At 41.5% G+C, this 26,027-nt stretch overlaps 1 protein-coding gene across 1 annotated transcript in view; it reads left to right on the forward strand.

Moving 5' to 3' along the window:
- RERE (arginine-glutamic acid dipeptide (RE) repeats) overlaps positions 1-26,027 on the forward strand; it is a 304,726-nt gene that overhangs the window by 155,949 nt on the left and 122,750 nt on the right. Inside the window, exon 8 of the mRNA XM_010850194.1 lies at positions 21,621-21,669. Coding sequence (XP_010848496.1) covers positions 21,621-21,669 — 49 coding nt within the window. The remainder of the gene's footprint in view (positions 1-21,620; positions 21,670-26,027) is intronic.

Consider the following 26,027-nt stretch of genomic DNA (forward strand, 5'->3'; position numbering starts at 1 on the left):
AGCATGTGCAATTTTGGGGGAAGTACGTGCCCTAATTCAAACATGTAGACTATGTACACATAAAATATCTTTGACTGCTGAGCTCACTGTCAAAAATTACAAAATGTTGGAAGAAACTGTGTGTCATCAACTTGAATCAGATAAATGGTAAGAATGTCATTGCTAGAACTGTCAGAAAGAGACTGTATACTAGGCTTAAACAAAATAGAACTTTAATTTTTATGTAAGCAAAGTCTGAAAGGAAGCAGTCCTAGGCTGGTATGAGGCTCTGCATCACCTCTGTGATCCTTAACTTTAGCTGTTAGTTTGTGCTCAAGGTGGTGATGGAATGGTAGCCATAACACCCAGATTTAAGGCTGGAAGAAAGAAGGAGTAGGTAAGAAATGCATGCCTTCTCCCTTTAAAGGCAGTTTTCATAATTTAGACAGAACTTCTCCTTTTGTTCTCATTAGGACAACAGGAAAAAAAATTAAACTCATGCTTTACAGGTGAATTCTACCAGCCTTCTAGAGAATGGAGAAAAATGGTGTAGGTTCCCCAAGTTATTTTATGAGACAAGTAAAACCTTTATTCCAAAACCAGATAAAAAAGTAAGATTTATAGATCACAAACATGCATGTAAAGTGCTTAAATAAAATGTGGGGAAACGGAATCTGGCAAAGCATTAAAAAATACTCAAGTTGGGTTTATAGAATACACAGATAGTTTAATAATTTATCTGTAGCATACTTTATTATTTTTTTTAACATATTAAAGAAGAAAAAATATACAGTCATCTTGATGGAGAAAAAGCACTTGATGAAATTCAACACCCATTCAGTGTTTGTGGGGACAGGGACGGGAGTACCTCTTAGCAAGTCAACTGTAGAATGCAGCTCCCTCATCCTGACAGAATGGTTACTGAAAACCTACTGCAGACACCACCCTTAAAGGTGAAGTGTTGGAAGTATTTTGTCTTAAATCAGAAACAACAGAAAGACTCCCATCACCATCAAGAGATGAAAAAGAAGCTATGTGAGGATTGGAAATGAAGAAATGAACTTTTATTAAAATGATGCAGTATTTTTACCAGAGGAAAATCTATGAACTAATGATTAGATGTGGTAAGATAAATCAGCATGTATGCTGGCTAAAAGATCAACATAAATATAAAACTCAGGTCCATTTCCATACACCAGGGACGACTTCAGAATAAAATTTTAAACAAGCTGTTTCTGAAACCTTCTCATCTCTTAAAAGGAAGAGTAGTAGTACTACAGTATTAAAGAGTAGTAGTAGTAGTACTCTTCAGTACTTTAATCAGTAGTACTGACTAAATGTCAAATAGGGTATCTTTCTTCCAGTGAGTATTTTTCTTTGGAGTTTCCTGAATATTAACTTTTCATTCCTGTTTCTTGCTTTTTAACTTCTTGTTTGTAAATAAGACATTTTTCTATTTCTGGAGAGTACCAAGCACTTTAAAGTCTAAGAAATTTCCATATTATAGCTCTTACTTTACCTTTGATAAACGTAAATTTTCTGCTCACCAAAAATTAGAATTATGGTGGACAGAGTGATTATTCAGTCAGTTTTTATCTAATAAACCTTTTAGTTTTAGAAAGAATCTATTAGTGTAATATGTGCATTTCACCTGCTTGGCGCCCCTTTAATCTGTTTAGAAGTGTTCATCTTTGACCTGTTGATCACTAGGGATTAATTGGAGGAGAGAGGACTAGGAGGTCTGGGATCCGGAGACAGTGTAGAGGTACCAGGGTCACAGGGCTTCTGGGAAGACCCAGCACTTGGGTGTCTGTTGTGCAAGTTGCGTGAATAGCTCTGCAGGCAGCCAGATGACGAGTTAGAGAACCATAGTGGCAGAAGTTGAGGTCCAGGCAGGTTGTCAGGAGTGAGGAAGCATCTAGTAGGACTTCCCCGAGAGCTCAGTTGGTAAAGAATCCGCCTGCAATGCAGGAGACCCGGGTTCGATTCCTGGGTTGGGAGGATCCACTGGAGAAGGGAAAGACTACCCACTCCAGTGTTCTTGGGCTTCCCTTGTGGCTCAGCTGATAAAGAATCCACCTGCAGTGCGAGAGACCTGGGTTTGATCCCTGGATTGGGAAGATCCCCTGGATAAGGGAAAGGCTACCCACTCCAGTATCCTGGCCTGGAGAATTCCATGGACTGTATAGTCCATGGAGTCGCAAAGAGTTGAACAGAACAAAGCAACTTTCACATTCAATGTTCAAGACAGCTGGGGGAGAAAATAAGTCCTGGGTCTTGGAGACCCATAAGGACTGAGCAGAGTTCCAAGGTGTCCCCAGCATAGGACCATGCTTGGTCAGTGGAAATCAGGACCATTTCTAGAATTGGAATGTGTGGTTATAAGGGGTGCATTAGCTTACTTACTTTTCAGGTCTCAGGGCTCCTTAATTTTCTCCGTTGAGGAGGAGAGCTGACCCCATATTCTGAGGTTGGATTGAACTTAGAGCTGGGTCTTCAGCAGACTCAGTTTGAGGTTTGTGCTGTGGTCTGTGGAATGGTTCCCATGGTTTTTCAGAGTAACGATAAATTTATTAAATTGTTATTTTATTTGATTTCTTCAAGCAATTTAGGAGCTTTTATGGGGCTTCTCTTGTGGTTCAGTCAGTAAAGAATCTGCCTGCAGTGCAGGGGACCTGGGTTCCATCCTTGATTTGGGAAGATCCTGTGGAGAAGGGAATGGCTACCCACTCTAATATTCTTGCCTGGAAAATTCCATGGACAGAGATGCCTGGCAGGCTTGGAGTTGCAAAGAGTTGAACATGACTTAGAGACTAAATGCACAGCTGGGTTTTAATTCAGTTGCTCTTATGTTTAAAGAGCTTTTTTTTTTCTCTAGGCAGTTTCTAGTCACACACTTTTGGGGACATGTTAGCTTTCATACCAGTAGGGAAGATGATCTTCCAACCTGTAGATACTTGTTTCACATTGTAGGTCAAAGGTAAAACTTGTTTAAGTGAAGTCTTGTGTTACAATTTTTTTAGCATGACAAGAGTTTTTCATTTAATCTTAGTCTCAGTTCAGTTTATCTGAAAGCATAAACAGGAGATCCAAGGAAATGGAATGGATCCTGCGTTTACTTTGGGAATCTTGAGGACCCTGTATATCCTTTTAAACAGCTTTTAATTTTTCCACACTCAGTTACATTAATGGCAAACAGAATTGGCACTGTTCTTTCCTACCCTCTCTAGTCCTTTATAAATTTGGGGGAGTTTCATGGTATTCCTTTTCAAGTTTACAAATGGAAACTAAGCCCACATACACATCCAGAACTAGGATTTCTTATATGGCTGACAGCCCAGCTTCTCTTGTGTTGAAAGTGGAGGTCAAGGGTGAGGGCATAAAATGTGTTTTTCAGGATTTGAACAAAAAATGTCTGGGCTGGTACAGACTTGGATACTTTTTAGTGCTCAGTATGTCTATGTGACTTTAGAAATTGCTTCTGATTAAATTTTTACATGAATTTTGCTTCATAGGCAGTGTTCTAAAGAGTTGCCTCCAGTTCTGAATCAAGAGACCTAAACTGATATTTTTTAGGTACCTGGGTGTTCATTGGCCTCTCGATTTGAACCTTCGTGGTGTTTTTATTGTTAGCAGTACATTCCTTTTGCTAAGCACCCCTGGTTGGGTTTGTATCACTTTAGATGTTTTATGTCTTATTTAGGCAATTTTAGAACTTCTTATCTAAGGGAGCTTATACTCTTTGTATAAAATCCAGTATTGTTGAGCTGCTCTTCAGCTATACTGTCCACTCTGTGCCTGTGGCTGTGATGATACCCAGTACTCCAGAACTTGGCCAGAACTGCTTGTATATCCTTTCCCCAAACGTGTACAGTCTTCCACAAGAAATTTGTGGGGTTCTTTCCCTTATGTAGCTGCCACTCTGTTTTTAGGTAGATGCCAATATTCTGTTCATTAGTCTCATGTATAATCACGCATATCTGTGCTTTTTAACTCTGTTTCTTCATCTTGCTATTTAAAACCATAATTTATCTTTGAGAAAAAAAAAAAAAGACCAAACAGAACTTGCTGTTGTCTAGACAGCGCAGGGTGTTTGTCTGCAGCCTGTGGGTGGCAGGCCGGCGAGGCCCCTGGAGTTGGCTGTCTGGGATCCCCTTTCCGCGGCCCCACTTCCCTTCACACTAGCTTGGTATGCGGGAGAAGCTGCAGTCTGTTGGCTGGGCTTTATTTACGGAAACAGCAGGGTTGAGATTGATTGCGTGGAGAGACAGTGTATGGATGAGGGAGGGTCACAGCACATGCTCAGTCCTGTCAGTGTGAGGGGGAAGTTTCTGCGTTCTGCGTGAAGGCTTAGGTCATAGCACAAGCTCAGTGCGAGCTCCGCGAGGGCTCTCAGACCGCATGTGCCTCCATTTTGAGTTGTGAGAGTAGAAAAGGGCAGAGTTTCCACAGTAAGTGGAGGTGCAGGGACACAGCTAGACTCACCAGAGCCTCTCTTAGTCATGGATGATCCGTTCAGCCCCTGCAGGTAGGCGTTCTCTCTCTGGCCTCCCGGAAGGAGTGTGATGGTTTCGGCTGTCGTCTCTCACTTCTGAGGATGTGTATGAATCATCTCATCATTCCTAGTGCATGTTTCTGAGAGCCTTGCATTCAGCCCCGGCTGGCCGTGTAGGTGGTAGAGCAGTGTGTGAGATCAGAGCTGAGAGTGGGGTCTGCTCAGAGATGCACGAAGCAGATGTAGAGTGTCGTAGATCTCTGTCCTCTTCCCCTTTCCCTCACCCCTTCCTCTCTGGTGCCGATTTAAAGCAAGCCTCACTGGGTCCCTGCTGCAGAGCCCGTTCACCTTCGGCACCTGCAGAGCAGACCTGCAGGCTGCCAGGCTGTGTGTGGCTGGGGGGACGCCTGGGCCCAAGAGCCGTTCTGTTTGGATGTTTTAGGGAGGGTAGTAGGTGGGCAGCTATTGGTTGCTTTGAAGGTGGGTGGAACTTGTTTTGATTGAGAGCCTGTTTGCCAGAGCAAATTATAATTCTTGCGATCTTTTCCCAAAGTCTGAAATAGTGCATACATTTTGACATATGCAGGTTTTAGATTGTGGTTGCAACAGTATCAGCTTAAAATGGATTTTTAAAGAAATTAATGGTTATGGCATGGTATTTTCTGTTGCTTCCAAAGGAAGCAATCCATTCTTTCTTTTGGAGCTGGTGGAAAATTTCTTGGCAATTAAAAAAAAATGATATTCAGTGACGTTTGTGTTAGATATTGAGGTTCCAGGTTTTTTGTTTGTAATCTTTGTTTTCGGAAAAGATGGCATTTGTCCTGTATGTGTATTTTGTCATGTGACTTTCGAATTCTGTAGGAAAGGAGTGACAGGAGGAGTCACTGCCTGAGAAGGTGGAAGCGTCGACAAGGCCGGGCCTTGTGCTCCCTCTTTGACGGCCCTGGGCACCAGCCTTTCCTCTGAGGAGCGGCTGTGCTTTTTGTGCTTTTTGAGCCTATTGGCAGGCCAGGCTCAGGTGGATGGCTCTCACCGTTGTTGACTTAGGGAGCTAGTCATGATAAGCAGATACAGGACAAGTTGAATTCTGACCCAAGTAGATAAGAAGTTTTTGAATTTTATCAATTGTCCCTTTTTGTTTCTTCTCTTTTTCCTTCTGATAGAAGTTGGAAAAAATTTTGAAGTGACACTTAAGTTTTGTGCCTTTGTGAGGATGACAGGAAGCATACGACAGAGAAGACTGTGCAGATGAGAGACTCTCACAGGACCGGAAGAGTGTCCTGTACCTCAGTGACAGAGGAATTCTCCCTGTGAGCTCCTCCTGTGTGAGCGCGGAGCTGTGCATGGTTAATACCTATATGAGGAGGCCCTGGTTTGGATGGTAGGTTAGGAAGGCTGACAGTACGTTCCAGTCAACAAAAATATTATTGAGGTATAACCTGGCTCCTAGCAGTTTCACTTTGGGGTTGTGATTAAGGAGGTGAATTACACAGGGATGATTTAAGGTTATTGCAATTACCTGCCGTTTTTAACTCTTTTCCCATTCCTTTGAGGGCTGTCATTGCTTTTGGTAATTGGGGGCTGATGGCCAGTTTGACCTTTCCCCATCCCAGGTAGCACTGCTTCTGGAATTTGCTGTCTTTCAGTTCTTTTAGAAGCACCTCTACTCTTCCATTCTCACCTCTCCTGTGAGTGTGGAGTCTTCCATTCTTGAGTCTGGAGGAGCTGGATGTTTCAGCCTTGCTTTCACATGTGGGAGCCCTGCAGGACTCAAGTTTCTGCCTCATTTCAGAAAATCTACTGTTTGAGTTAGAGGAACACTTGTTAAGAAAACTGCCTTTCTGTCATAGGTTGTTTAATTCTCCTTAAATTTTTTTTTACCTTCGGCAGATCAGATGTGTACAAGAAGCTATAGGGGTAGCCAGACCACCTCTGGCTGGGTCCTCTCACTCGGCTGGCCGCTGGTCTGTGGAGCTCGAGTGTGGCCAGCTCATTAGACCACGAGGTCTTGTAGTAACTACTGGGATCTGTGCGGACCCTCTATTGTTAACAGTTGAATTTCTGTTTCCAGTCCACTGAAGTAAGTCATTAGAGCACTGTTTTACGTGCTGTGCATTTGTGCCACATGTTCCCGTCTTGGGAAAATACTTTTGGGAGATTACTTGCTGACCAGCTACCTTCTGCTCTGAGGCTTGTCTGGTGGTGGTGGAGGTGGGGGTGAAGGTGCAGCACATGGGGAGTGGTCCCTTGTTGGGAATATTGTCTCAGCCCTGGGTGGTGTGGACTTGGAAAGGAGGCTGGTGAGTTGCATTGTGACTTACTGTTCCTGTCCTGCTGCATATCAGGGATGCTGGGGAAGACACCGTATGTTTCCAGAAGAACGTGAAAGTAAAAGCTCCCCCAAATATTACCATGTTACTAGCTTTTCTTGTCATCACGTCAGCATCTTGAATCAGAGTCTGAGGTTGATCCTTACATTCAAAGTGTTCCTCTGTCAACATAAATTTTGCAGAGCCTGAGAATCTGCTTACGATAGATTGCTGCCCTTGACCACTTGCTAGATTCTGTTGTGTTAGCCTAAGAATTAATCAAAAGAACCTGACACCTGCGACCTAATATCTACTGTGTCTGTGAGTCTTCAGTCATTTGTTGGTCCTGATCCTTTTTCCTTCTGAATTAATTTTTCATTTTATATTTTGGTCATTACTGAACTGAGTTGTCCTTCAAACAGAAAAACATTCATTCTAAAGATGTAAAACATCATGTCTGACAGAGTAAAAAGAACAGTATGGGCAAAAGGGAGATTTGAAATTATGCATGTGTTTGTGAATCTCCTCCCAAACTGATGGTCATCTGCCTTCAGCAGTTTGTGGCAGGCAAGGAGTCAGGTTCTTGAATATATCTTTAAAGCAAATCTGAAAGAAAATGAATTGAATCTCTTTAAGCTCTGTGAAACTTTGGATTTAAACTAAAAAAGTCCATTTTAATTCAGTTGGGATAATTGGACTTTCTATCAGAGTTCTCTGAACTATACATTGCTTGTGGCTCTTTGATTGATTGTCTCCCTTACTGGACTGTAGAGTGCCTGAGATGGGCCTCTGGCATGAATATGCTGAATTAAATGAGTGGCATCTGTGGTAAGAGAGAAAACTCCATCTGGAGCTGAATGATATGGTTCAAATTCTACTTAGTAAGTGACATTTGTCAAACTGAACTTCTGTTTTCTCATGGGTGATGGGGGTAAATATTCCTCACAGTTGTTATAAAGATTGGAAGCAAGCCATATGAAAATGCTTGACACATAATTGCTCAGTGTATTTTTGTTATTAATTCAAAGTTCAAGTCTCCAATCTTGTGTAGGTGTGGTTAGCTTAACAATATCTGTAGTTGTTGGTCAATATGTTAGATTAAGACCATCTTAGGAATTGTGTTAGCAATTATGGTAATTAAATTAATGACCAATATGTTTGGCCAGGCTCTTTAGGTGTTAATGTTTTTCTCAAAGTTTTAAAAAAGGCTCTACTTCCATGTCATGTAGCATTTGGCGCATGCAGTAGTACGCAGTGTTCTTTTCTGACCATTTTCTCTAATGGAGAGGGAGGAGCATGTGTAGGCTAATACTTGGGTCGCCAACACTGTCGCCTCTCCCTCCCCAAATTCACACCACTGCAGTGGCCAGGAGCAAGGGGGTGGTCCTTTTCTAAAAAAACAGCATTTTCTAGAGACTTCCCAGGAGGAAGAGAGAGACATTCAGATGGGTGTTGTAGACACACTTTCTTTGGTCCGAAGTCTCTCTTTTTCTGGGGACACTCTGTTCCTACATATTATAGGTTGATATCAGTGTATGGAAAGCCAGCAACATTTTTGATCAGGAAATAGGCTTAATCTTTGAATACTACTCATTATAAATTATGGTGGGATTTTAAAATAAAGTTGTTTTCTGAACTGCCATGTGTGTGTTGTGTTGTGTGTGTGTGTGTGTGTATGTATGTATATATGTATGTATGTTTGTGTTGAGTGTATGTTGAGTGTGGTCCTTACAACTGTTTCCTTCACATCATCATAGCAGGTGATGACAGTAAAACCCACGAGGAGCCTGAGGTAGGGTGGAGTCACATGCTGTGGACAGATATGCCGCCTGGTGGGGGATGGGGGATGGAACAGACAAATAAGAACTTTAGACAGTAGAACAAGGTCTTGGTAGTGATTTGAAACTAGATCCTTTCTCACTCATTTTTTTTTTTTCTCTAAGTTTATTCCATTAAAAAAAACTGATACTATTCTGGGATTATGTTTTTCCCATTTCTTAGTATTCTGATCCCTTTTTTTCCCCCCAGACTTTAAACTTTTTACTTTGTCTTGGGGTATAACTGATGAACAATGTTGAGGTAGTTTCAGATGTGCAGGGAAAGGACTCAGCTCTACATATATATGTTATCCATTTTCCCCCAAACTCCCCTCCCATCCAGCCTACTACCCAACATTTGAGTAGAGTTTCTTATGCTATACAGTAGATCCTTATTGGTTATCCATTTTGAATGTAGCACTGTCTCACATGTTATTTAAAAAATTTTTTTTACCAGTTTTTTCCTGATAATTCATATTATTGTGTGGAGGCCATATTTACTGCATCTTGTTATCAGCATGGAAATTCTTCTTATTCCCTTAGCTAGTGCCTAAATTCTCGGTTCTAGATTTCAAATTATATTTACGGGGAATCTATTAAAAAAGAGCAGCTTGAGGTCCTTTGTAGTTAACTCACTGGGACCCCTCAAAAGAGCACCTTTATCTCTTCCACCTTGGTTTCTTCTGTTCAGCTAGAAGGCTAGGATCGGGGGCCTTTTAGGAAGCTTCCATCAGAGAAAATTTCAAATACTATGGTTCTGGATTTTAATGAATTCCTGTCTTGACCTTTGCATTTGTGTATGGATTGGAAATGTTAACTCTTCCAAATGTTGACTAATTTACTTTGAATGAATCCTGATTTTTTTTTCCTTCTGGAAAGTTTATCAAGCCTGTCTTAGATTAATTTGCTTGGGAGGGGAGTATACTCTCACAAATGAATTTTAACTTTCAGTGAAGCACTGAGTTGCTATTTAGTGGCTAAATTAGGGCTCCCCTAGTGGCTCAGACAGTAAAGAATCTGCCTAGAGACAGGTTCAATCCCTGGGTCAGGAATATCCACTGCAGAAGGAAATGGCTACCCATTCAGGTATTCTTGCCTGAAGAATCCCATGGATAGAGGAGCCTGGTGGACTATATAGTCCATGGGGTTACAAAAAATCAAACACAACAAGCAACTAACACTTGCACTTTCATGGCTAAATGATAGTTGAGTTAAAATATTGGAGTCACTTATTAAAATAAATTTTTAATTTTACATAAAGTAAATATTTAATAAAGTTTTATTTAATAAAATTTCTAATAAAATGAAATTTAGTGACTGCCAAAGGCTCTGGAAAGTAGTAGTTGAGCTAAAATCAGACTTGGTTCCTACCCACATGGTGCTTTCAGTCAGGATAGCCATCGAGAGAAATAATTACACAAGTGAAATATAAAATCCTGACTGTGACAGAGACTGAGGGAGAGGTCAGTGATGCTTTGGGAACCCCTAATAAAGGAACTGTCTCCCTTTCTCACTCTTGCCAGTGCTTGCAGCTAATAATAGTCCTGACTCCCGTATGACAGACATGTATCAACTTCTTTTCATGGATCATCTTTCATTTTCATAGCAGCCTTGCAAAGTAGCCTTTATGAATTTGATTTCAGAGATGGGCTCAGAGAGATTGAATTGTGTCCTCAAGATTACACTTAGAGCTGACAGAACCTTGATAGTGAAATTTCAGTCCAGCTTCATTTGACTCTAAAGTCTGTACTCCCCCCAGCACCCAGGCATCTGGACTCAGGTGTGTCTAACAAGTCTTCGCTCCGGGCAGTGAGGGCGCTCAAATCATGGGGCATCCTGGGGACATGCAGAGCACAATGATTTTACTCACATTTTTGGATCTTACACTGAATGGTAATATGTTATGGAGTAGAATATAAATGAAGGTGAAAGAGGAGAGTGAAAAAAGTGACAAACCTAGACAGAGTATTAAAAAGCAGACATCACTTTGCCAAAAAAGGTCTGTCTATGGCACCCCACTCCAGCACTCTTGCCTGGAAAATCCCATGGACGGAGGAGCCTGGTGGGCTGCAGTCCATGGGGTTGTGGAGAGTTGGACATAACTGAGTGACTTCAAAATTCACTTTTCACTTTGATGCATTGGAGAAGGAAATGGCAACCCACTACAGTGTTCTTGCCTGGAGAATCCCAGGGACAGTGAGCCTGGTGGGCTGCCGTCTATGGGGTCGCACAGAGTCCAACACGACTGAAGCGACTTAGCAGCAGCAGCAGTCAAAGCTATGGTTTTTTCAGTAGTTGTGTACAGATGTGAGAGTTGGACATAAAGAAGACTGAGCACTGAAGAATTGATGTTTTCAAATTGTGGTGCTGGAGAAGACTCTTGAGAGTCTCTTGGACTGCAAGGAGATCCAACCAGTCAATCCTAAAGGAAATCCACCCTGAATGTTCATTGGAAGGATTGATACTGAAGCTGAAGCTCCAATACTTTGACCATCTGACGTGAAGAGCCAACTCATTGGAAAAGATCCTGATGCTGGGAAAGATTGAGGGCAGAAGGAGAAGGGATTGGCAGAGGATGAGATGGTTGGATGGCATCATCAACACAATGGTCATGAGTTTGAGCAAACTCTGGGAGATGGTGAAGGACGGGGAAACTTGGCGTGCTGCAGTCTTCAGGGCAGCAAAGAGTCAGACATGAGGTAGCAACTGAACAACAACAAAAACAACAACAAGAATATAAAATTTACATTTTTTTTAAAAGAAACTATGTCAGACTTCAAAGAAATTTCAGACTTATTGGAAAGACTGCTTTAGAAATATGTGTTCATGCTGAAGAAATCTGAGACACCCACCATGCTGTTGTAGTCTTCCTTCTTATCAGTCCTTTTTCAGTCCTGCCTGCCACCTTTCTGAGAAGAAGTGATTCTGGTAAATTGTCTTTTGATTTCCTAAAATTTGATGTATTTCATTCTGGACCCATAGTCTATCTCTGTCGTCACTTTCTGAATGAGCTAGTAGCTAGAGATTCTAGTCTTCTTTCTGTTGATTTCATGTCAGTCTTCCTGTTCAGCTTGACACCCTCCAGAAAAGATGAGAATGATCTACTGTCCGAGCATTCTGATATGAAGGATGGATAAAAGAAGATGGCACTGTGATTTCATTCATTCACAGCACCAGCCACAGAGCAGGGTCTGACTTGAGAGTTACTGGTCCCAGCCTCTGGGGAATGTGCCAGGGGGAGGCCATGCATTATATTCTGGGTATGGATTGTGATGGAAAGTAGCCACGAAGGCTGCCTGTCAAAGGCCTCTGTTCTGCCAGCTTGTGTCTTCTCCCCATGACTGCAGATCCTTGTCCCTCTTCTTTCCCTGTAGATGCAGATTCTTGTCTTAAGCAGTCACCATGATCACATAGAGATATTTGGGGGTCTTAAGCAAACATTCACAGACCTTGGCCTTCCTCACTGCATCCCTCTCTTGGGGGCAAGGCGTGGTGTTGTCCTGGCTGCTCTTTTTTTACAGCCAGCGTGCTCTTCTCAAGGAGCTTCCTGCATCTGGCCAGGCACCCCTGCCTCATCTCTTCTGCATAGATGCTTCTCCCTGTTTGATATTCAGTCGCAGGCTCCCTGCTCCTTTCTGTCCATTCCCTGTTTACTTCTTAGACTAAAACGTTTCCATGGTAACAGGTTACTTTTCAAAGGGAACATCTTGTCATTTTATTTAATCCACTGCAGCTGAAGAGGACTGAAATATTAAGTTGTAGTTGCCATGGACACTGCTTTGTTACATCAGTTTCTTTTGTGTCAGATTTCATATACAATGAATTTCTTTCTATTTTTTTAAACTCAAGGACTAAACACAATGACTTACCATTATTGTTGTAATTTGGCTTATGGGACTATTTTTTCATATTCCAGAGCAAAGATGTGTAGAATAATGGGGATTAAACTCAACTGTTTTGAAATATGTATATTATTTACATTAGTGGCACAGAGAAATACTTCCTTTCTGGTGAGGATGGTGAATTTTTTTTTTTTTTTTTTTTGTAGTGTGCTTCACAGCTAAGTATGTCTCAAAAAGGATGACCCCACACCAGATATCTCTAGTAAATTACAAAGAAAAAAGGAATATGAATCTCATTGCTTATTAACTATGGCATTATTTCTTCAGTAATTTTTTCAGCTGTTTGGAGTATATTTTTAAAAATTTATTTTTAAAATATTTATTTATTTGGCTGCACTGGATCTTAGTTGTGGCACGTGTAATATCGTTCCCTAACCAGGGATTGAACCTGGGCCGCCTGCATTGAGAATGCAGAGTCTTAGCCACTGGACCACCAGGAAAGTCCCTCTACATTCTCTTCCGAGGGGCTCTATTTGTCATTTGTTCAACTTTTTCATGTCTGGCTTTCTTTCTTATCCGTAGTCTATCTGTGATGCACCATTCAGTTAACCTCTTGTTTTGCTTTAAAACAACTTTTAATTTTTTAGTTTTATAGGAAGAGTGTCAGAGAAGGCAATGGCACCCCACTCCAGTACTCTTGCCTGGAAAATCCCATGGATGGAGGAACTTGGTAGGCTGCAGTCCATGGGGTCGCTAAGAGTCGGATATGACTGAGCGTCACTTTCACTTTTCACTTTTATGCATTGGAGGAGGAAATGGCAACCCACTCCAGTGTTCTTGCCTGGAGAATCCCAGGGACGGGGGAGCCTCGTGGGCTGCCATCTATGGGGTCGCACAGAGTCGGACACGACTGAAGTGACTTAGCAGCAGCAGGAAGAGTGTTCCCATGTACCTTTCACTCACATCCCCAGTAGGTATGTATAGAACTCCAGTGCAGCATCAGAACCCAGGCCTGGGATGTTGGTACAGTATGTGTACAGTTCTGTCACATCTCATCGCAGGTATAGCTTTGTGTCACCACAGTCCTAATCAGGATCTGTTCTGTCATCACAAAGATTCCACTCCTTCCTTTCTCCTCCCACCATTCCCAACACCTGGCAACCATCTCTATGATTTTGCAATTTTGACAATGTTATGTAAGTTGAACTTTGATGGATTTTTCACTTTTAACATGATTTGTAGATTTAAGAAAAGCTTTTTGATTTTTGTCTTACTTTGATACTGGAAATGAACATAGAACTGAAGTATGGAAAGGTAATAGTAATTCTGTTTTTAATTAGTTGTGTAATATTGGTTCAGTAACTTAATCACTCTGCCATATGGAATGTGGAGCTCTAACTTTGTAATCAGCTAAACTTGAATTTGAATCCTGGTTTTTCCAACCTGTTACTTGTGTAATCATGGGCAAGTTATAAACTCTCTTTGCTTCAGTTTCCTTATCTGGACAGGTAGTAATAGCACCTACTGTGTAGGGTCATCATCCTTAAGGTTAGATAAGACAATGTCTGAAATTTGCTGAGCTCAAAATTCCTGGTACATTGAAAGTGTTCATTGTGTATGTTAGTTTCTTTATCGATGTTACAATTACTACCATTACTATTATCTATTAAGTCAGGATACTGCCTCATAGAGTTGTCAAGGAATAATGAAATAATGTATACCTGGCATTGTTGTTATGTTTGTTTAGTCTGTAAGTCGTGTTTGACTATTTGTGACCCCATGGACTGTAGCCTACTGGGCTCCTCTGTTCATGGGATTTCCCAGCCAAGAATACTGGAGTGGGTTGCCATTTCCGTCTCCAGGGGAATCGTCCCATCCTGGGGATCAAACCCACATTCTTGTGCATTGGTAGGTGGATTCTTTACCACTGAGCCACCAGGAAAGCCGTGCCTGGCATAGAGAGCACTTAGTGAGTAGTAACTAGTGTTATTATTTCGCTTGTATTTGTCATACAAGTATGTTGTTCAGTCACCTGGTCGTGTCCAACTCTTTGTGACCCCATGGACTGTAGCACACCAGGCCTCTTTGTCCCTCACCATTTCCCAAAGTTTGCCCAAGTTCATGTCCACTGCATCAGTGATGCTATTCAGTCATCTCATCCTCTGACTCTCTCTTCTCCTTCTGCCCTCAATCTTTCCCAGCATCAGGGACTTTTCCAGTGAGTTACCTGTTCACATTGGATGACCAAAATACTGGAGTTTCAGCTTCAGCATCAGTTCCTCCAATGAGTATTCGTTCATTTAATGGCTTGCCTTGAAACACAAACCGAGATCATTCTCTCATTTTTGAGGCTGTACCCGGATACTGCATTTTGGACTCTCTTGTTGATTATGAGGACTACTCCATTTCTTCTATGGGATTCTTACCCACAGTAGTAGATATAATGGTCATCTGAATTAAATTCTCCCATTCCCGTCCATTTTAGTTCACTGATTCCTAAGATGTTGGTATTTATTCTTACCATCTCCTGCTTCACCACTTCCAGTTTACCTTGATTCATGGACCTAACAATCCAGGTTCCTATCCAATACTGTTCTTTGCAGCATTGGATCTCTCTTTCATCATCAGACACATCCACACTGAGCATTGTTTCCACTTTGGCCTAGCTGCTTCATTCTTTCTGGAGCTATTACTAGTTCTCCTCTGCTCTTCCCCAGTAGCATATTGGACACCGTCAGACCTGGGGGACTCATCTTTCAGCGTCATATCTTTTTGTCCTTTTATACAGTTCATGAGGGTCTCACAGTAAGTATACTGGAGTGGTTTGCTGTTCCCTCCTCCAGTGGACCACTTTTTGTCAGAATTCTCCACTGTGACCTGTTCATTTTTGCTGGCCCTACACAGCATGGTCCATATCTTCATTGAGTTATGCAAACCCCTTTGCCATGACAAAGCAGTGATCTGTGAAGGGGTATACAAGTATAAGATACCTAAATTTAAGGTAATATGAGGGGAAACCCTGAGGCAAGGGTAAAGATGTACATCGATATATCTTGCATTATCCTGGGATATGACTTCCATCTTTGGTTTCTTATTGCATATGGAGTATCCATCACCTACGTGTGAGATTTACTACTTATATATTAGCTATTGTTGCTTATTGAAGGATTAACCTGTCATTTTCTCAATTAGGGCCCTTTTAAATTTTAGCCACCAGCATATTTTTAAGAATTTATTTCAGTGAACATTCATTGGACAGTCTTGTTCTTATTGATCCGTTGGTAAGTTGCTAAGTCATATCTGACTCTTCATAACCCCATGGACTGCAGCCTGCCAAACTCTGCTTTCAAGCACTATCTCCCAGAGTTTTCTTAGGTTCATGTCCATTGAGTCGTGATGCTCTCTAACCATCTCATTCTCTGCCGGCCCCCTCTCCTTAAGCCTTCAATCTTTCCAGTGTTAGGGTGTTTTCCAGTGAGTTGGCTCTTCCCATCTGGTGGCCAAAGTATTGGAGCTTCACCTTCATCATCAGTCCTTCCAGTGAATATTCAGGGTTGATCTCCTTGCAGTCCAGGAGATTATCAAGAGCCTTGTCCAGCACCCTAATTCAAAAGCATCTGTTTTTCTACACTCAAGTTAATCCCAGTCCCCATGACTTCAGAAAGTGGCTGCAGACTTTACTTTGTTTTCCATTAATATGGATGCAGTGTCCATTCTCTTCCTGTGAATTTCTCTGTGTAACAGTGTCAGAGTTCTTAATCAAGTTATATGTGTGAACATCTCTTTTTTTCAACAAAAGTATAATATTTCACATTGATGGGCTGGAGTGAAGAAGTGTAAGCGAACAGGGTAACAGGTAATACAAAACAGGAAACAACTCAATCTTCGTAATTAGTTAGGCCCCAGAATTTTCTGAATTTCATAATGTATGATATGAATAACAGTGCTTCTCACAGCTGGTTTGTGGGCCCCATTATTACTTTTATCAGATCCTGCCCTTGAGTTCCTTGTGATGAAATGGGAAGCAACATGAAAGACCAGAAGGTGCATACCAGCAGACTCGGTTTGTTTCAGTCCAAAACTTAACTAGCTACTTCTTTCATGGAACACCATTTTTATTTGAAAGAATAACTGATAGACTGTGGATACTCACTTGGGTGCTTCGTGGACATTTTCTTGATAAAGATCTTGGTGAGCCTGCCATTTTAAGGAAAACAGCTGTTTTCCCAATGCAAGATTGGAGCTTTCAAGTAATAAATAGAATTTGGAAAAAGTTTTACCCACCACTCTGAGCTTAACAGCTTCTATACATTAACAGACTTTTCTTACAAGATGTATGGTAATACTAATGAATGTGATTTTAAAAAAACTATTAATATTTGGAAGATCTGCAAACCTCTTTGTTGTTCAGTCGCTAAATCGTGTTTGACTCTTTGCGACCTCATGGACTGCAGCACACCAGGCTTCCCTGTCCTTCACTGTCTCCCAGAGATTGCACAAACTCATGTCCGTTGAGTCCATGATGCTATCCAACCATCTCATCCTCTGTTATCCCCTTCTCTTGCCCTCAGTCTTTCCCAGTATTAGGCTCTTTTCCAGTGAGTCAGATCTTCTCATCATGTGGCAAAAGTATTAGAGCTTCTTGAACGACTATTTTCTATCTAACAAGTGCATGACAAAATCATGAGTGGAAAATCCATCAAAGACCAATAAGATTTTAACGTACAAAAGTCCAAAAATTCATTGATAAGGTTTTAGAGTAACACTGTGCAAAAGACCTTTAGGAAACAATCTCATGTTGAGTTTTGGTGTAGTATCAAAAAGAATATCCATAATTATCAAAAAGACTAGTCAAATGGTCTTTCCTTTCTTGGTTATGTAATCTGTGTGAGGTTAGTTTTATTTTTTTTCATATACTTTAATCAGAACTCATTGCAGCAGACTGAATATGGAAGCAGATACAAGAATCTAGCTGTCTCCTATAAAGTCACATCTTAAGGAGATCTGTGAGAATGTAAAACAGTGCCTCTATTTTCATTGTTTTTTTTGTTTAAATAATATTGTTTTTCATAAGAATGTGTTATATTATGTCATGAGCCTGTTGTTACATTAAAATAAGTAAATATTTTGAAACTTCTCAAAAATATAGCTTCCTTAAGACTTCAATAACTTTAGAATTAAAAGATTACCTAAAACCAGAAAGTTTGAGATTTGCTGTATTAAGTAAAAGGAAAAATGTAGTAGTCAGCATAAGATGACTGAATGTTTTCTACAGGCTGTTGATATTGCATTTAAATAATTCTGGTGATTTTTATCAATTGTGCATTCTAGCAGTGTAGAAATACTCATGTAACCAAGGAATTTCCCATTTGCCTTGAATGAGTAGTAGTGCCAGACAGGTACTGTATTCGATACTGGGAGAATACAGAAAAGGGATGAAATCTCAGTTTCTGTACTAGACAGTCCCAGAATGGGTGGAGGTAGATGTCCATTAGTCATGGCAGAATGTCGCCTGCTGGCATGAGGTGGGAACCTCAGAAGGAGCAGTCGGGCAGGGAGGTGGCAGCCGAGGACCTTTGAACATAGAGCATGGCTGCTATTGGGAGAAGGAAGGACTGAGATGTTCGGGGGATTCCAGATCTAGCTGAATATTGGCAGTTTCCCAGGAGGAAGCCTACTTTTTCTCTTCATTTTAGTTCATATTCTGACAGTTTTTGTGTTAGTTGCATCCAGTTTTCTTTAGTAGCGTATATCACTATCTACCTCTTTTTCTCTTGGACTTAAAAATATTTCTGCAATTTATTCTCTATCTGTGAGTTCCTGGAGATGGTAGGCTCATGCCATTGTATTGTCTGTTTACCTTGGATCCTAATCTTGCTCAAATACAACTTTGTTGTGTCTCTTGCTGGGAATCCCTAATGTTTAAAAATTGCATGTTATAAACACTTTTTTGTAAAAACTGATTTTTAATTTTAAAGGATTCTTTGCTTTATTTTGTGCTTTTCAGTCCACTCATTAATACGTACCCTTCGTTGATATAAAAGAGAGAAACTGACTTCTCATTTTGGCTTTCCCAACATTTCCCAACATTATTTTTCTCACTTTGTGTCATTATTAGCAGTATTAACAGTTATTAGTCTCCTATTTTTATACAAATAAGTGGGACATAAGGAGTTTTTTATGAAGTATTTGTGGGGTTTTAGTATTGGGGATTTCCTCGGTAGCTCAGCTGGTAAAGAATCCTTCCTGCAATGCAGGGGACCCTGGTTCAATTCCTGGGTTGTAAAGATCCGCTGGAGAAGGGGAGAGCTACCCACTGCAGTATTCATGGGCTTCCCTGGTGGCTGAGACTGTAAAGAATCCGCCTGCAATGTGGGAGACCTGGATATGATCCCTGGGTTGAGAAGATTCCCTGGAGAAAGAAACAGCTACCCACTCCGGTATTCTGGCCTGAAGAATTCCATGGACTGAGGAGCCTGACATGTTATTGTCTATGGGGTTGCCAAGAGTCAGACTCGACTGAGCGACTTTCACTTTCAGTTATTGTGACGCAGTTCTTTTTTTTTTCTTTAAGATTTTTGATGTAGACCATTTTTAAAGTCAGGATGAGATGGCTGGATGGCATCACTGACTCAATGGACGTGAGTCTCAGTGAACTCCGGGAGTTGGTGATGGACAGGGAGGCCTGGCGTGCTGCGATTCATGGGGTTGCAAAGAGTCGGACACGACTGAGCGACTGATCTAATCTGATTTTTAAAGTCTTTATTGAACTTGTTACAATGTTGCTTCTGTTTTATGCTTTGGTTTTTTGGCTGTGAGGCATGTGGGATCTTAGCCGCCTGACCAGGGATCCAGGCCACAACCCCTGTGTTGGAAGGCGAAGTCTTAACTGCTGGACCACGAGGGAAGTCCCTGTGGCACAGTTTTGAGCTAAATATGATAGTTCTGGTTTATTAACTAAAAGAAAAAAGCAAAAAAAAAACCCCCACCTTTGAAATAAAAATGAACCAGGATTGTTTGTCCTGAAATTATCCAGGACTTAGCAGTGTGTGGCAGTGATGGGAAGATGCTTCCATAACCAACCACTTGAGAACCCTGGCCCAACATAGACCTTCTAGAAGAACCTGAAAGTTGAGCTGTGGGGCACACGTTGCTATGTGGGCTGTGGCTGAAATTTTCGGAGATGATACATTTGGGCCAGACCTGCTTCTAGGCAGGCAAGCCTTTGGAAAGTATTTAGAAATAGAGGAGAGAGCTTTTGGCAATGAGTTTTTGCTTTTAGCTAGTTATAAAACAGAAATGGTAGGTAACACTGACTGCCTTTTTTTTTTAAAAGAAGTACTCAGATTAAAATAGCCTCATGGCCTTTGTGGCTCCTCTACGTGCTTTCTAAAACAGCTGTTTGTGATCCTACGTAAAACCCCTGAGACGTCAGCTCTGCATCTCGGGTGGCTAGTGAGTTAAAGGCAGCCCCTCATGCCAGCCTTTCTCCCACCCTGCCTCTGTCCCTCTTTTTCAGTTTCCTGCCTCAGCGGGGTTTTGGTCCCACTTGGGAATCCGCCTCTGCCCTGATTTTGGGCTCCTCATCTCCTTTAGGGCTCTCTCCCCTTCTTGAAGCCTGCCTAATTTTGATCACTCCCCTGAGCATTTCTACCGTTCTGAAATGAATTGGGCTTATGAACATAGTGATTGGACCTGTTCTGGTGTCTGGGGCACACCTGCTGCCTCCCTAGGTAGACGGATTGTGGATTGTAATGATCTTAAGGATCAGACCACTTTATTTTTGTTGGTCTTCTCTCTGGTCTTCTCTCAGCTCATACTTGCTGCCCTCTTTGCCAAAATAAGACTTCATGAGAAAAATTATCAGATTGAAGGAAGTGCTGGACCTGAAAGAAATAAGTTTTTCCAAAATTCATTTTATAGCTTCAAAACCAATGGTGTGTGTGTGTGCATCCGCATGTGCGGGGGTGGTGGAGGTATCAGATTCATGGGAGAAAAGCCAGAGACTGGGCTTGCTTTTTGGTCTTGGCTGTTCTGCTCTTCAGCTTAGTCCAAGTCAGCAGATAGTCATCGAGCAGCCCTCGCTGCAGAAAAGACGTCTCTGCCCACTAGTGAAAGCTCACAGGTGACTGTAAGACTCAGGATGTATCACTGGGCAGGGAGAGGGTTTTCCCGAGAGAGTCAACAGATAGCCGTGATGGGAAGAAGTCAAGGGTAACGGAACTCTGGGAGGCGGGGCCTGCATTTCTTCATCCACAGTGTATACACCCTGCATGCCCTGTGAGGGCCTGGCATGAAAAGACCTTCAGTGAATATTTCCAGGAATGAAAAGGGGAAGATACCCCACACTTCTAGGATGTGTGAGGTGACATGGGAGGAGATAAAGCAAGGTTTCGGTGAAATGCTGGTTTTCTGAAGGAGCCTGGGCGGTTTGGATTTGGCACCAGGGAGGGCGAGTGCAGCAGATGCAGTGAGAATGTCATGGGAGGGAGACGGTCCATCACCTCCTGGACCTGCTGGGCTCATGCCCGCACATCCCTGAACATCTCTGCTCCACTTCACTTTGTTAAAAAGGCCTATTCTGACTGCCCTGTATAAGGAACTGTAAAAGCTCATTCTTAACCACCCCTTTAGTCCCGTGACCCATATCAACACCTGACCTATTATTTGTTCTTTTGCTTTTTAATCCAAATTAGAATGAAAGTTCCCGTAAGCCAGGAATATTGTTATTTTCACTGCTTTATCCCCAATACCCAGGACAGTTCCTGTCTTGCAGTAGGTACTTAAAAAATATTTGTTGAATGAGAGAATGAATGAATGACCCAGTGTGTACACTAGGAATCATAAACTGTCTTGTTTATATTTTAATTAAGTTTATAGTAGGGCACCCTGAAATATTTTGAAAAGAAGACACATGGATTGTGATTTGTACTATAGGAATGTCCATCTCTCTGTGGGGTGAAAGGAGGATGGTATAGAAACTCAAGGCAGGAAGCTGCAGTAAAAGGGCTTTTAGAAGAAAAATGTTGCATGTGGGGTTGGGGCGGGAGTGTATATGTGCAGGCAACATTACAAATAGTGGGGAAGCTAATTCTTCCTGTGTTCTGCCTCTTGAAAACATGTGCTTATTTATGTCAGAACTATGCTCTGCTAACCTGATGTGCTCTTTTCATGACAGGAGGCTGAACAGTACCCAGGGAGAAATTCGTGTTGGTCCTAGCCATCAGGTAAAGTGAATTTTAGTAACTTCTTTAATAGGTTTTTATTTCTTATTATTCATCTGGTCCTTTATTCTTTTGAGCAGAAACTTAGAACTGTTTTTATGCTATTTGGAATTTTATATAAATGAAGAGATTTATTTTTTAAAGACAACCACATACTTTAAAAAAATTATGGTAAAGTATATACAATCTAAAATTAACCATTCTGACCTCTATAAAGCGAATGGTTCAGTGCCTATAAATACCTTCACATCATTGTGCAGCCAATCCGCAGAACCTATTCGGCTTCCCAATCTGAAACTCAGTTCCCATTAAACAGTAACTCCTCATTCTCCCCTCCCCTCATTCTGTGGCAACCTCCCTTCTCCTTTGTGTGTCCACAAATCTGACAGCTATAGATACCATATCAGTGGAATCAGCCAGCATTAGCCCTCCTGTGTCTGGCTTGTTTTCTTAGCATAAGGTCTTCAGGGAGCTCCCACATTGGAGCATATGTCAGGATTTGATTTCTTTTTATGGCTGAATTGTTCACTGTATATATGGTTGTTGATCTGTCAGTGAACATTTGGTCACTGTGGGCTTCCCTGGGGGCTCAGCTGATAAAGAATCCGCCTGTAATGCGTGAGTCCTGGGTTCGCTCCCTGGGTTGGGAGGATCCCTGGAGAAGGGAAAGGCTACCCACTCCAGTATCGTGGCCTGGAGAATTCCATGGACTATATAGTCCATGGGGTTGCAAAGAGTCGGACACGACTGAATGACTTTCACTTCACTTAATGCTTTCATTTAGCTTTTTAAAAACCCCATTTCCTTCATAAAATTCAAAGTGATTAAGATGTTTTGTAAGCTGGAAGCTTGTTGAGTCATGACCTGTGCTCTTCCATGTTTTATTCAGTTTACTAAGACTCTGCTGTTCTGTTTGTCATCTTGTCTTTTGATCTCTATATCAGGTAGGATGCTTTGACAGAGAGGGCCAGAACACTCTGGCTGAACACGGCTGTTCATGGTCTCACATATCATCACGTCTGGTCAGAGAGGACCAGGCTGCGCTCCACTCTTCTCCAGTTCTTGTGATTTGGTGTTCAGCTATACCCATGGGCTGCCTTCTTCCTTAGGCCAGGAGCTGAACTTGATTCTAAGATAAACTTCTTCCGTTCACATTATCTCTGATGTCAAGCTTCATTGTACATCCTGCGGTGTGATTATAATTTAATTGGCAGCATTTCTTCTTTCTCAATGCATTTAATAGTGGTTCTTACAGTGAATGAAAATGCAGCAAATGTTGAGAGGAGAGAAGGGATACACACTGCTCTCCTTTCCCCTTAGTAGAAGGAAGATTTTCCTGGAAGGTTTCCATTAGTCCCCACATGTTATTGCCATGGGTGGGTCATGTGCCTATATCTAGACTTGGGAAAATTGCTGTCTTGACCCATGGTAGCCATTACATCCTAGCAATATGATGTGGTGTCAAGTGAAGAGGCAAGAAGAGTTATTGACTGGAGGAGGGAGAGGGGGAAGACGGGAGACAGTAGAGCTGAAGGATGGTTCCTTGCTGGAACCAGATGCACGTTCTCATCTTTGAAAGTCTACAGCTGGAAGATTCACATATAGGGGACTTTCTGTATGTAGATTCACTGTCTAATTGGACTTGTTAGTTAGGTTCACACTTTAAGATGGTGATATGCTAATCCTGTCATCCCTTCCTTTATTAGCTGATCAACTTTTCTCTTGTCAATTTTTGATTCCCTGAAACACATAGGAAAGGCAGGATAAATGCTTGTATCTTTCCCTCTTTTTACCAGTTGGTTCTCTAACAACTTCCATTCGTCATCAATGGGTTTAAAATTACTCACATGCTAACCAGATGTTGTTATTCTTACTGATGAGATTAAATTATCCATTTGGGAGCTAGTAGGTTCCTTTTCCTGCTGTCTTCTGTGCCCTTTTCACTGGACCCCCATGATCTTTGGTTAGAGTATATTACCTAGTATGACGTGATTTTTTTGTTCTCTTATATATGTTCTCTGCCCTAGATTTGGAATGAAACTTTTGTAATGACCCCTCATTGTTTTAGTGTAGGGCTTCAGATGGTAAAGAATCCGCCAGTAACGCAGGAGACTTGGCTTTGTCCCTGGGTTGGTTAGTAGAAAGTGACATTTTTTGGTTGGCTGCTGCCCTGTTCATTATTACTGGGATAGATACTATTTTCAGGCCTTTTCAGAACAGATTAGGAAATATGCTTCCCCCTCACCCCTTTTCTTTTTTCCTTAATTTATTTATGTTTTAGAGATAATATAGCATGGTCTCTTTCTAATACTAATTCAAAATTTTATCTAGGCCTTATATTTAATCCTATAGATGAAATGTTCTATCATTCATATCTGTATCTTTTCCCCATGTCAGAAAACCAATTTTTTTAAATGACATCAAAATAATTATGTATTTGCCTTAGTCCTGTAATGCTTACATAGCAGCTTAGAATAATGGTACTCACACTGCTATAAATAATATGATTATTTGAAACAGCTTAGCATTCAGTTTTTATTTTGGCCGTAGAATGTATCCCACTAAAGCTCTTTAGGGAAATTAGTATGTTTTAATGTTACCTGAAATGATTCCTCAGTTCAGTTCAGTCGCTCAGTCATGTCCAACTCTTTGCAACCCCATTGCCTGCAGCACGCCAGGCCTCCCTGTCCATCACCAACTTCCTGAGCTTGCTCAAACTTATGTCCATCAAGTCGGTGATGCCATCCAACCATCTCATCCTCTGTCGTCCCCTTCTCCTCCTGCCAGGATCTTTCCCAGTATCAGGATCTTTTCCAGTGAGTCGGCTGTTCACATCAGATGGCCGAAGTATTAGAGCTTCAGCTTCAGCATCGGTTCTTTCAGTAAATATTCAGGACTGATTTCCTTTAAGATTGACTGGTTTGATATCCTTGCAGTCCAAGGGACTCTCAAGAGTCTTCTCCAACACCACAGTTCGAAAGCATCAATTCTTCAGTGCTGAGCCTTCTTTATGGTCCAACTCTCAGATCCATATATGTATGACTACTGAAAAAACCATAGTTTTGCCTCCTACTGTCGGTAGAGTAATGTCTCTGGTTTTTAATATGCTGTCTAGGTTTGTCATAGCTTTTCTTCCAAGGAGCAAGCGTCTTTTTATTTCATGGCTGCAGTCACCATCTGCAGTGATTTTGTAGCCCAAGAAAATAAAGTCTGTCACTGTTTCCATTGATTCTTGGAGAGGAGCAAACTCAAAACATAGTTAGGTGGATTTATTTGATTTTGCTTTAGAGTTTTTAGGGGATTGTTCTTCTTTAAACTTTGTTTTTGTAATTATGTAAAATACATGGCTCCAAAGTCAAACATGCAGATGAATTATGTTCAGAAAGTTCACCTTCTTTCCCTGTCTCCTCTTTCCCTGTTCCTTCCCTCTCTGATAGATAATTATTAGTGTTTAAAGGTTTTGATTTATCATTCTTATTTGTATCCTGCCCCACCCCCTGTTCTTAGATGAACAGTAGCATAATATAAACACTTCTACCACCTTTCTTTTACCTTCTGGCACTCTGTCTTGGCATTCCCTCTGCTGCAGTATGCAAAGCCCCTCCTCATTTTCTTCTGCCACCTCTTGGGACCCCTTGGCATGGGAGAAACAGCTTATTCTTCCAGCCCCCATCATCTGGAGTTTGTGCTGTTTCTAGTCATTTCTGTTACAAGTAATGCTGTGATGAACAGGTTATGCATGGAGATTTTTATTTTGCCCAGTTGTCTTTGAGATATTATATTATCCCCAGAAGGGGGAATGACTGGCTTAGAGGGCACATGTAATTCTAAGACTGTTACAGCGTTCCCCTGCATAGAGATTGGACCATTTTGTGTTGGTGCTGACAACTTAATGTGAGTGCCAACACGCAGCCTCGTGTCTCATCACACTTTGGCACTGTGTCAGTCTGATAGGTCAGCAATGGTATCTCAGTGTCATTAATTTGCATTTCTCTTGTCAGCACAGTTGGCCATCTTTCCTATGATTCAGAGCCACCTGCATGTATGTTCTTTTCTCTAAGCAAATTATATTTCTAGTCCCTTTTTCTCTAGGAGCGGTTGGTTCTTCTCCACAGCAATAGTATTTTTTTAAATCAATTTAACAAACAACTATTTGAGAGTTACTGCTGCAACTGCTGTATGTGGTGCTAGGGAAACAGCTTGGTACAAAATGTCTGAGACCTTTTGATACGAGTTGCTGTTGTGCTTTAATTTTAAGGAGAACTCACTGTGGCTCCCATTCTGTACTGAATTAAGGAAGCACACCATTTTGAGGGGGTGCAGTCAGCACCTGATACACAGTGAGAGGCTTGGGAGGTAGA

This window comes from Bison bison, unplaced genomic scaffold, assembly GCF_000754665.1.
Source record: "Bison bison bison isolate TAMUID 2011002044 unplaced genomic scaffold, Bison_UMD1.0 scf7180017864289, whole genome shotgun sequence".
NCBI lineage: Eukaryota > Metazoa > Chordata > Mammalia > Artiodactyla > Bovidae > Bison > Bison bison.